This window comes from Corylus avellana, chromosome ca6 (assembly GCF_901000735.1).
Source record: "Corylus avellana chromosome ca6, CavTom2PMs-1.0".
Taxonomy (NCBI): domain Eukaryota; kingdom Viridiplantae; phylum Streptophyta; class Magnoliopsida; order Fagales; family Betulaceae; genus Corylus; species Corylus avellana.
Window position 1 is genome coordinate 24,692,887 of NC_081546.1, and position 12,194 is coordinate 24,705,080.

At 35.5% G+C, this 12,194-nt stretch overlaps 3 protein-coding genes across 5 annotated transcripts in view; 2 read left to right on the forward strand and 1 right to left on the reverse strand.

The window, feature by feature from the left end:
- The first annotated feature begins 730 nt into the window (after positions 1–730).
- LOC132184190 (cell division control protein 2 homolog) lies at positions 731–5,758 on the forward strand. 2 transcript variants are annotated; one of them, XM_059597724.1, is made up of 9 exons: positions 731–950; positions 1,356–1,402; positions 1,497–1,681; positions 2,405–2,525; positions 3,112–3,285; positions 3,527–3,690; positions 4,617–4,704; positions 4,823–4,876; positions 5,330–5,758. In XM_059597724.1, exons 2-9 carry the CDS (start codon positions 1,394–1,396, stop codon positions 5,417–5,419), a joined length of 885 nt encoding a protein of 294 aa, XP_059453707.1. In that variant the 5' UTR covers positions 731–950; positions 1,356–1,393; the 3' UTR covers positions 5,420–5,758. The 2 variants fall into 2 exon arrangements, with proteins under 2 accessions (XP_059453707.1, XP_059453706.1); XM_059597723.1 differs by having other exon boundaries at positions 731–905.
- Positions 5,759–6,241: 483 nt separating this feature from the next.
- Positions 6,242–8,063, reverse strand: LOC132184840 (mitochondrial import inner membrane translocase subunit TIM14-3-like). Of its 2 annotated transcripts, none has more exons than XM_059598617.1 (4): positions 7,877–8,063; positions 7,719–7,773; positions 6,680–6,858; positions 6,242–6,592 (listed from the first exon to the last, which is right to left on the reverse strand). In XM_059598617.1, the coding sequence occupies exons 2-4, from the start codon at positions 7,719–7,721 to the stop codon at positions 6,436–6,438; spliced, it is 339 nt and encodes a 112-aa protein (XP_059454600.1). In that variant the 5' UTR covers positions 7,722–7,773; positions 7,877–8,063; the 3' UTR covers positions 6,242–6,435. The 2 variants fall into 2 exon arrangements, with proteins under 2 accessions (XP_059454600.1, XP_059454599.1); XM_059598616.1 differs by having other exon boundaries at positions 7,719–7,776; positions 7,877–8,062.
- Positions 8,064–10,564: 2,501 nt separating this feature from the next.
- Positions 10,565–12,194, forward strand: part of LOC132185800 (probable cyclic nucleotide-gated ion channel 20, chloroplastic) — a 53,150-nt gene continuing 51,520 nt past the window's right edge. The window contains exon 1 of the mRNA XM_059599593.1: positions 10,565–10,925. The gene's annotated coding sequence lies outside the window, so the exon portion shown is untranslated. The remainder of the gene's footprint in view (positions 10,926–12,194) is intronic.

Below are 12,194 nucleotides of genomic sequence, written 5' to 3' on the forward strand. Positions count from 1 at the left end.
TATAATTATTTCACCCAATTTGTATAGTATCCCAAGACTATTCTCTACATTTTAATAATTAATATAATAAATGTCATTTAAATTAACATGTCGATTTATAATAAATTTGTAATAAAAGAAATAATACCCTTAATGCCTTTAAAAGATATCGCAAAACGTATGCATTTAGCATTGCGATTTAAAAAGCGCTTAATTTAAAATAGGAAAAAAAATCTGCGATTTCCATAAGTAAGCTAAGGGTGTTTATTTGAAAATGCGAGAATTTAAACCAAAATTACAATTTTGCATAACAAATATTTGATAAAAAAATATTTTTTAACATGTTTTACTTAATGCCTTTGCAATTTTAAAAAGTAAAGATTTCAAAAACACAATTTTAAAATCACACTTACTGAACCTAATAATAATAACTTTGATGGCAATAATAATAATAATAATAATAATAATATTGATAAAATATCATTCAAGCAATTTAAAATGACTAAATTGGGTCTCTTATTAAAATTGGATTCCTTTGTGATTTTAAATGTTGAGACTGAAAATATAATATGGATATTAAACTACAGGGATTAATTTCAAATCCGACTCAGATATGAGGTTGAGAGCGTAATTCATTTCAAACAAATAAATAAAACAAAAATGGTGCGCACCAAACAGACTTGGGCTGTGTGGCGTGGCCGAAATTGGAGGGAGGTGGAGGGAAACAGAAATATTATACATAACTAGCGTGCACAGGGGAAAGAAAATAAAAAAGGAAAGCGGAGGCGAGCAGTGTCTTGGTCTTGGTCTTGGCCCAAGTCGCAGCGAAGTCGTAGTGTCACTGCGACGCTGGTGCTGGGCCGCTGGCTTCCATCGCAAACCCTAAGGAGACCATTCTTGACCAGATCCGACCTCTCTCTCCCTCGGTACGTCGCCGCTCTCCCAATCGCTGCTCTCGTCTGCGCGAATCGGTCCATTTTCTCTGCGATTACTCAATTTACTTCACCGCCGCTTTCTTTCTCTTTTTACTTCGTTTGGACTGCAATTGTTGTGTTCAATTGCAATGCCGGACGAATGCTTAATCGTTTGCCTTTGGATTTCAAGAATTTTGTTGGTCTTAGTGTGAGTTTGTGTTCATAACTGGATTCCAGAGTGTAAATCGAAAGTTGATTTTCGCAAATGCGTGTGTTTATTTTGTTGATTATGTGCATCTGCCATTCAGAAAGTTCGACTAAATGTGATTTCACAGTTAGAAATGGCATTTCCGTTCCGTTTCGTATAATTTCGACGATATATATTTTGATAATTATCTGCTTGTTTTGTTCAAGCTTGAGAACTTTATACTAAATCTCTTTATATCTCCATGGATGTTGTAGCTTTAACTTGAGCAGAGAGGCTGTTTCACCTGGGCTGGATGGACCAGGTTAGTGAAATTATTCGAAGTTTTTAGTTTATTATTTTGTGAATAATTTTGTTTGGACTTCTTTTGATGGTTATGATGCTTGTGAATGTGACAGTACGAGAAAGTTGAGAAGATCGGGGAAGGAACCTATGGTGTGGTCTATAAGGCTCGTGACCGTACGACCAATGAGACTATAGCTTTAAAGAAGATTCGCTTGGAGCAGGAAGATGAGGGAGTACCAAGCACTGCAATCCGAGAAATCTCCCTCTTGAAAGAAATGCAGCATGTGAACATTGTCAAGTACTCATTAGATTCATGTCGCTTATTGATGTCATTAATTTAGGAGTATGCATATAAGATAAGGAAGATAGTGTGCCAATTTTAAGCGCACCATGTTTTTCACCATGTATGTTGTTTTTGCCCTTGCCAATAAAAAAACTAAGTTTAAGTGCCCTTCTAAATCATTAAGAGCACTGTTGCTACTGCTTTTCTGATTTTTGAAGGAAGAAAAGTGCACCTTAATTCTTCTTTTACAAAGAAATTCTGGTTTGTTTCTTCTGGGAGAAATCCTTTGCCATTTTCCTGGTTGATTGCTTGTTTAACTGATGGAGGAATGCATGTACAGTTACACGGCTTGTATATAGGTAGACTTTCTTTCTTTCTTTCTTGGATATGTACTCAACAGTCAGCATTCTACTCTGAGCATGTTAGTTCTCATAATATTATCAAGCTTAACAAGGAAAATGGCATTTGTCTTGGTATCTAGGTGTGTATGTTTGTACAGCATGGCAACTTCAAAAATAAAATGAGTGCAATCTTTTTTTTAAAAAAAAAAAAAAAAAAAAAAAACTTTGGCCAGAGATTGCCAGAATCATATAGGTGCTGCATAAATTTTTAACTTATGGAAATCTTCTCATGTGAATTCTCTGGCATCATCATTTTCCGTGTGAATCTAGGTTGTTTTATGATGGTTATTTTGTCTCGTCAGGGTTGCCTGTAATTTTTTATGGATTTGCTTGACAGGTTACAGGATGTAGTGCACAGTGAGAAGCGCTTGTATCTGGTTTTTGAGTACCTTGACTTGGATCTGAAGAAGCACATGGATTCATCTCCAGACTTCGCAAAGGATCTACGTCAAGTGAAAGTAAGTGACTTGAGTTCTGTTTTTTGGAGGTTTGGGCAATCCATGAAGATCTTTTTTTTTTTTTTTTTCCGTAACTTGTTGTGTGAAAGAATTATGGTCCATTTTTTAGTTGTGTGATTAGGAAATCAAAGTATTTTCATGTTCAATGCAGGCCATTTCTAGGTTGTAGTGCCTTCCAACTTTTGTGATGAGGTCAGGGAGATGGTAGACAAAGATGCTTATGATTTTTTTATTTTTTTTTGGGTTTTTAGCCTTTGAACAAATTTTCATGCTTTGCTAATTTCTATCAGGTGCCAACAGTGAATTTGCCACTCCAATATATATGGTTCTTTTGTTTTTTGTTTTTCTTTATCTATTGAGCATATTTAGAATACATTTTAGCTCAATCTAATACAATTTGCATATTTTCACAGTAGTTTTTACTTTTGGTTAGTTTTTCTAGGTTTAAATGAATGCTTTCTTAACTTGTTTTTAGCTTCATCTTGAATCTGATTATCAAATTTGGCAATAATGATGCGCAATGGGATTACTTACAATGGCTATCTTCAATTGGTAATTTTATTTTTTATTTTTTTCGTTTCTGCAGATGTTCCTTCATCAAATCCTCCGTGGCATTGCTTATTGCCATTCCCATAGAGTTCTTCATCGAGATCTAAAACCCCAAAATTTGCTATTAGATCGCAGCGCCAATATACTAAAGCTTGCAGACTTTGGACTGGCCAGAGCATTTGGTATTCCTGTCAGGACATTTACACATGAGGTATAGGCATACTCTGGGTTCGAGTTTCCTTATCTTGTTATTTGTGTTTCTCTAGCAATAGTGTATTATGATGTTTAATTATTGCAATTGCTCTAGGCTTTCTTTGTTCATGGCCAAAAATTGAACAAATCTGATTAATTCACCTCATTTATGGCTTAATTAGAAATTTGAATGATGAAAAATAAATTCAGTCCATTAATCATTTTTATAACCGGTGGATGATTCTTGGTGGCTCTTGTAGGTGGTGACCCTGTGGTACAGAGCTCCAGAAATATTGCTCGGATCCCGCCATTACTCAACCCCTGTTGATGTTTGGTCAGTGGGTTGCATATTTGCCGAGATGGTTAACCAACGGCCGCTATTTCCTGGGGACTCTGAAATTGATGAACTGTTTAAGATTTTCCAGTGAGTACCTTCCCAGCCACAATATTCACTGTTGCTTTTTCTGGAGAATTTAGTTGCAGACATATGTTTGGAAGGATGACTCTGAATATGAAAATGTTATGTTATGCATCTAAACAGATTACTCATATACCTAAATAGATCAATTTGTGGCTGGATAAAGCGGCCCCAAATTTTCATTAGATACATCTGAAAAAGATGATCAGATTGTCATTCATACTTATTCTCGTACTTTAACTCGGTGTACTTTTTGACCTGTTCGTTGTACCCATATTATGTACCTCTTTTTATCTCTTTTTATCCTTTACCCTGGTTTTATTGATGGGATAATAGTTGTCACAATTTGTGGCATTCTGTTAATTTTGGTTTAGGTTGCATCTCAACAATATTGGGAAGCTAAATCTTTGGAAATATATCTGGAAATATAATTGCCCAAATTTTCAAAAATATATGATATCCTTATGTTATTAAATTATAAAGGCTTATTTGGGGAGGGGTTGAATTGGAAATTTTTTCTCTACGTGGTTTCTGGTAAAAAATGAAACCAAACATCTGATGGGTCACTTTCTAGATGCATGGTGAGTATTTTATAAAAGAAATTAAATTGTGTAGTTCACTTCTGTTTTTCTCCATGTGGTTTCTGGTAAAAAAATCAAACCAAACATCTGATGGGTCACTTTCTAGATGCATGGTGAGTATTTTATAAAAGAAATGAAATTGTGTACTTCACTGCTGTTATCAGATGTCTATATATAAGGCTTGACCCAACAAATATAAGGTCCCCCCTCCCCCAACGTAATGCATATGCACACAAGAATCAGAAGACAAAAACCAAACCAATGTGATAAGTAAAAGAAGCTGACTAGTCCAGCTGTTCTGCTGCTGAAAGTGTATTATTATTATATTAACATATCTTCTTTTATATGAAGAATCTTGGGCACTCCAAACGAGGATACATGGCCTGGAGTGACTTCTTTGCCTGATTATAAATCTGCTTTTCCCAAATGGCCTCCGAAGGTAACTAAACTTTATGTGATAAATTATGTTCCTTAAACTTCTTTTACCATGACTTAATATAAAGAAAAAGGAAATCAATCTTATTGAAAATTTAAGAGTTGTCTCCATTACCATGCAGGATTTGGCAGCTGTGGTTCCAAATCTTGATTCAGCTGGACTTGATCTTCTTTCCGTAAGTGTACATTTGATATATTTATTACAGTGCACCTCACAGAGAGGAGGCAAGATGATAATTCCAATTCCTTTCTTTCTATGGTGGTTTTCTTCATCACTTAAGTTTCTCTTTCACCAAAGTCCCTTTTCCGGGTCATGCCCAACTGTGTTACAAAAAATAAAAAAGAAAGAGGAACTCTTACCTCTTCTATGTTAGCCTGGAACAAGTTCCCAATTTATGGTTTTTGCCGTCTGTTATTGCATTATTATATTGGCGTTAAGCTTCTTTGCCTGTTTAAATAAAATGGTGATAAGATAAACCACCCAAGCCCCCATCAGCTTGAGCACATTTTTTGTACCCAATCCACTTCTGGCATCTAGGAGCCTTTTGTGGACTTGAGCTTGGATAAACTGTTATACAAGATGACAACTATGCTTTCCTACACTTAAGCATTTCTATATCATGTTCCAGAAAATGCTTTGCTTGGACCCCAGCAGAAGAATTACAGCCAGGGTTGCTCTTGAGCATGAATACTTCAAAGATATTGGATTTGTGCCCTGATTCTCAGTAACCATTCTCGTGGCAGAGAAGTGTCTATATTAATGTGTAGCGTTTCTATTATTGCTTTTGATTGTGTGAGAAATATTTGTGCTTTCTTTTGTTTTGATTTCTTCTTTTTTACATTTTTCCTTGGATTGAGTTTAGATTACTGTAATTTGGTTTTGGACGGATATATTGGAATCAACTAGAGTCTGCTTCATCTCTTCTCCCTTCTCTCCATGTCCGTAACTTATAACTGGCATTTTCTGTCCAATTTGCTTGTAATTGATAGTCTCATAATATTTGAGAGACAGCAAACTATTTTTTCATGTGCAATGGTAAAGTTTGGTTTACCTTGTATTTGCTATATGTATTGTGGCTCCCTCCCCCCGTCTTCCCCCTTTCCGACTGGAAGCTAACAGAACTTGACTTGTGCTGTTTGTTATAAATGCTATCACGAAATTGCTCTTATTTTTTAGACAAACAGGAAAATAAAATAGTTGATTATTAGACATCCTCCATAGACCTACCGACAAGCTCTGTTTGGTTGGTAAACTTTTAAACCCATTCATCTCTCAAATTTTTTTTCAAGAATATGAGAGAAATGTTGGTGGATTGAGAGGAAGACACTTGTTGAGATGATTAATCTTTTAAGTTATTTATGAGGCTTATTAGTAATCACCCTTCGTGGTGAGGTAGATTCATCACTCTTTTAGCTTTTTGTAAAAGCAATATCAATGTGGCTCTGGCTCATTGTCCAAACTCACATGCACATTTTTTATTTTCTGAGGTATCAAAGGAAACAGGGAGAGGTCAAAGCGGGCCTTTCTTGCTCTTGATACAAACAGCAAAAAGGAGAGGTGTGAATGCTTCTATAACAATGATGAGAAGCCGCCAATTTGGCAAAATCACATACACGTACAACGTAACCCAATGTTTTGGGAGAGAAACTCAATATCAAAACCTCAAATGTATAGCTTCCCCCCCTTCTAAATGAATAACCCTCAAATATACATTGGTAACCTGACCTGTATCATCTAAAATGCTGAGCTTCCTCCCTTACTCTTACCTGTCAAGACATCCTTGGCTTCGTTTATCTTGGAAGCCAGATAGTGGCTCCCACCGGCATCAGGGTGATTTGCCATCATCACTCTCCTATGAGCCTCCTTAATCTTCTCAATCACAGTGCTCTCTCTGAAAGAAAAATTAAATTTAATCCAACCAATTACAGAGCCATATATAACAATGAAATATCCATAGCCATAGGATATGGAGATTTACCTGACTCCGAGAATTAATGCCGCTTCTCGCCGAGTCATGACCTTGTCAAACCCACCATAATAAAACCTTCGAACACGGGGAATTGGAGGGCGAGCTTTGAATGCTTGCCATGCTGCAATCAAGTATCTTGCCCCTAAGGCAACACTTGCCACGGAAGCACCTACTACTAGAGGAGTTGTCTGACGAAAATAAAAGATGTAGCAACAAGTTATGGTTCTATAAACACTCAAACCAAAACCCACATTCTTTAGAGCAAACTTTTGCACAAGTATTCGACAATTTCTCTCAAATTTCACATGTCCTGGTTAGGATAGGACCCAAAAAGGCTCTAACCACGTCCAAAAGAACTAGTCATTATTCACCTCCCTGAAATCAGTAATATAACCCAATTTATACAACCAATATCAGACTTAGCCTATGCAATTCCATCATAATCTATCCACTCAAATACCCTCATAAAAAAAACTAGAAAAAAAAAAAAAAAAAAAAAGAAGACAAAAATTCAGGAAAAATGACTTTTTGTTTTGTTTTCAAAATTATTTGTTGGGGTCATTTTTGTGCAAAAAAAGGACATTGCAAAGATTGAAAATTTAGGGAAACATTGGAAATTAATGGATAGTTAAGAGGGGGTACATGTAATTTTCTTAGCTAAAACTTAACACATCCCTTCACAATTCGAGATATCACAAGCACACATACTCTAAATAATATTACAAGAAAAAAAAAAAAAAACATATTTGTTGTCATAAAGACGAGGATGATGTTATCTTTCAAAGGCATGGCGTATAATTGAAGTGAAGATTAAACCCAAAAGGCAACTACAACAAAAATAACACCTACTTTCTGGAATTATCTCGAATCCTTGTTTGTGGGGTGGGGGGCTTTGGCCCTTTGTTAACAGTTTCCCGGGAAAGTATTTCTTAACGGAGAATAGAAAACATAAAAATTCACAGCAAACCTCAAAAGAATCCAACAATATCTAAACCAAATTCTACAAACAACTTCATAACATCGATTAGAAATCAATAAACGAACTTACCATGGCTTTTGCGACCTCAAAACCCAGAAAAATCAGCTCGACCAATTTCCTGCACCTGCTACAATGGTGATAATAACAATCGCCCAAATCAATAATCATTTACAGTAGAGAAAAAGATGCTAAGGGATTATGAGAAAGAGGATGAAATTCGAGCTTACGAGAGGGAACAGCAATGGGATTTGGCTTTGTAAGAAATCTCTGTGGGCGCGTTTGGTGTAAAAGAATTCAAAATCGTGCCCGGATTTGATATTTATGTGGAGGGTTTTGGGATCCTGACTTGGGCCTCAAGAAAGAAAAAACTGTCAGCCGCCCATTGAGTTGCGGAGGCGGTCAGTCGTGCGTGGTTCCTTCTGGAACCCGGTTCGTTTCTCTCGAACCCGCTTTTAGTTTCTCTACCCGGGTTTTTATTTTATTTTTTATTTTATTTTATAAAAAAGGTATTTTTGGTCATTTTTATTTTCTCGGTTATGATTTAACAAAAAATTCTAAAGGATGGAATAATTGAAATGGTATGACAGATTAGAACTTTACGTTGCAATTTTTTAAATTTAGGAAGACATTGAAAAATGCTTGATAATTTAATAATTTAGGGAGGCAAGTAAAATTTCCACTAATAGTTTGTACCATACCATATAAAACATGGACACTAAATTAATGCCAATGATAAACATCTAATATCCTTGAGAATTTAATGTGTGTTTTAAATGTTTATAGACACTTTGTAGTATTTTAAATGAGTTTGATGATATTTTTTCCAGGCTGGTTTGGAGGAAATTTTTGTCATTGAAAAAATATCAAGAGCATAAAGCCTTACATCAGAGAACATAAAGTTCTGATAAATTATAGTTAAATCTATGAGGTTACAACATTATAGAGATAAACATAAAATCTTACAATCAAGTCTTATCTATGACTTCAACATTCACTAACTTATGTTCAAACTTCAGTTATAAAACAAATATGCCCCAAGCATACTCAATCTCATACATAGGTAACTCATATTCCAAACTTTTATTTTTCCTGCCTTAAGAGCAAACCCTCACACAGAAACTAATCCCCATCGACCCAAAGGATAGGACAAAAATATTCACCCCAAAGTTCGCTCATGAAAGCAGATCTAATGAGAAGTCAAACCCTAATCTTGGAGCCGACTCTAGGTGTTCTCTATAGACCCATGGAGAAGAAACTAGACTTTTGAGGAGGAGGGAGCTCTCCTTTCTCCTCCCCCCTACTCCCCCTCTTCTTTCCTCCCCCTCCCCCTTCTTGTTTTTTTCCTTTCTTTTTTCCAGTTTATTTTTTTTGGTTTTTCCGACCAATTCAGTTGTTCCAACCATCCCTTTGCTTATGCTGCACTACCTCCGTCCATCCTCCACCGTGCTACACAGCTCTTCGCCTCCCCGGAATTGGTTAGGCTTTTCGCCTTCCTCGCATCTGCTGTTGTAGCTGTTTGCTTTTTTTTAAAAAAAAAAAAAAAAAAAAAATTATAAGTGATTATGAAAAGTATTAATTATTTGATAAGTCATTTTGAAATTTGGAGTAATAACACATATGTGATTAAGCAGATCTCTTGATTATGGCAAATGATATCAAACTAACCCAATAACACCGTACAATAGCGTTGGAACACTACAATGCCAGTGGGTCTTGTCAAATGTTACGATAATAAGTAAAAGAATATCGTAACATCTCAAAAAATTGAGTTCTACATTAGGCGGGAGGATTATAAATATGTTAAATAGATAGTACATTTCACATTGATTCTTTATTTGATAAAACTTCACTATGTAAATAATTTTAAGAAATTTCAATTATAACTTTGATTAATTATTTTAGAATAATAATACATTCGTGGCTAGTGCTTCCTTTTGTCGTGACAATATGTGTAACAACCCGCTTTAAGTGATATGATATTGTTCGCATTGGACCTCAACCTACACAATTTTTATTTTTGGGTTTTTCCAAAAGGATCTTATTCTATTTAGAGAGCATTATATATATAAACGCATCCTCGTTTTCATACTCAAACAATGTGGGACGCCACAATATGTTTCTCACATTGCTTCTCACATTATTAGTCAAAGTAGAATCACGACAGTATGTTTCTCACATTAGTACCATATAATCATGTGGTTAGATGCATGCAAGAAATTTCTCCTTACTATAAAAAAGAAAAAGAAAAAGAAAATTAGTCACTAAAGTAATGAATCAAAGAAAGATACTAAGAAAGTTCATATCCATTATCAATCTAGATAACGTACAAGGACTAGGTCTAAGATAATTCCTAACCAAATTATTTTATTTTTTGTGGAATAGAATAATTCCTCACTTTTTTTATACAAATTTACAATGGCCACACTCAAACCCAAAAAGCATTAAACAAAATTATCATATCATCTATTTTTTTATTGTATAACCATAACAATATCTAATAAATAAATAAAAAAAAACCAAATTGAAGCATGAAAAAGACAAAAACAGTAGTACCATATTAAGTAGACTTATTTATTGTCATATAACTGAATAACGTGACAGTAAAAATTAAATTTTTATAAAAAAAAAAGTATTGATTCAATGATTATTTTTTAGTGTTATGTCGTTAATTTTTACTTCGCAAAAAAAAAAAAAAAACATATTTTCAAAATTACCATTTTTTTTTTTAATAAAATTTTTAAACGTGTATATATATAGACAATAAAAAATATTAAAAAAAATAATAATAAATTTAACTAGACGTGCATGACCAGCGTGGTGTGAATCATTATCCGGTTCCACCAACCGAGAACCAACGTATTCAATGGGAAAAGGGAAGGAAAAAAAGGAAGATGCTGAGCAAATGTCCAAAGGGCCGTCACATGTGGGGGATGCATTTGCCTCGTGCCGGCCTGGCCAACGCATAGTTCGTACCGTCACAAGCAAGCGGCCAATCACGCGAAGGCAAACAACCAGTAAAAGCCTTTCAGCCCAAGCAACTGACGAGTCGCTGACTTTTCAAAGTCTTCACTTTTTGGTCTTTCTTTACGGTCAGCTTCTTCAGTCCTCCCTACTCCCTCCAATTGCTTCAAAACTCATCAGCCTTTCAGAGCCGTGTTAATGGGTTCTGAATTTTCTTGCTTCAGCTGGCTTCTGTGAGGGTCACCGTCTCAGTTGGTACGCCATTGACGCAGTTTTGCAACTCTGTAGTGGGAATTCAGCATCAAACATAACAGGGTATGTAAAGCTTGCAACTTTGATTTTGTTTATAGTTTTGTATGGCTGTTTTGAGTTATTTCTTTTTATTCTACAACTCTATTTCCATTATTCCTTGCACTTCGTTGTTTTTTTTCTGGAATTTTGACGTACGGAACGTGTGATGCACACATACATACATATGGGTGGCATGGCCGTGCAATTTTGACTGATTGGTTATGTGAATCTGATTGTGTAGTTGGTGTAATGTGGATACGATTTCTTGTGGAACTTAACGAACTTAATGGAGATGGGCTTAATCGGAACTAAGCTGATTAATTTGCGGCTAATGGGAAGATTTTCATTGTAGAAGTATGGGAAGATCTGGATTTATGGAAATGAAAAACTGGGTGTAGGTTTTTGGGTGAGACTAAGTGCTTAGAGGAATGGTTAAGAGAAGTGGAGGAGGGGGTGCCAGTAGAAAGGCTAAGTCAGTCTGCAAAGTGGATGATGGCCACATGAAGGATAAGAATAGTCAAGAGAGCTTCACGAGGAACCAAAACTCTGAGAAAAAGAACCTCTTAGGGAGACTGTTTCTTTTAATTTAGGTGTTCTAAATTGGTTTTAATATAAGACGTGCAATTGGCCATGTCAAGGTTCTCCAATGGTCAGATACAGCATGGAAAATGTACTTTAGTAGTTGTGAAGAAGGCAACTACATTTTTTTTGCTCATGAATTTTCTTCCGCAATAAAGGCATAATAAAGGCGACTCTGTAAACTACATAACTCTGCTGGTGTATCAACATTGCAAATCATTTCTACCAAAATATTGAACTACCTGATTCTGATTCATACTCTTTCTTGTTTGTTTATGAGGTGATGATTCTAAAAATCTATCTGTTGGGAGAAAATCCCCTCTCAACCAAGCACACCGCAATGAACCTCAACCAAGCACACCGCAATGAACAAAAAAAAAAAATAAATAAATAAAGGAAATACAAAGCAAAACATAGAGATTTATATGGTCCCTCAATCTGAGGTACATCTACTGGTTACATCCATATTCCATTATAAGGCAAAAAAGAGAAAGTACAAAACTTATCATTTATGGCAGCTAATAATGATATAAATAGCCCCACACAATTAGGGTTTATGTAAGAAAGAAAACTACCAAAATGCCTCCACATGATTAGGGTCAACAATACAACTCCATTCCTCCTTAGGGGCCTTCAACCCTAACCTCTAGGCCAATTGTTGCTACCTAAACATCAGACTCCAACAAACACAACACTATCCTGTTGGTAATTTCC

Bases quoted from the DNA above. Each gene is read 5' to 3' on its own strand.
- LOC132184190 (XM_059597724.1), top strand. The intron at 2,526-3,111 runs GTAAGTGACTTG...TCGTTTCTGCAG, and splicing joins AGGATCTACGTCAAGTGAAA to ATGTTCCTTCATCAAATCCT. The intron at 4,705-4,822 runs GTAACTAAACTT...ATTACCATGCAG, and splicing joins TTCCCAAATGGCCTCCGAAG to GATTTGGCAGCTGTGGTTCC.
- LOC132184840 (XM_059598617.1), bottom strand. The intron at 6,593-6,679 runs GTAAATCTCCAT...TTTTTCTTTCAG, and splicing joins GCATTAATTCTCGGAGTCAG to AGAGAGCACTGTGATTGAGA.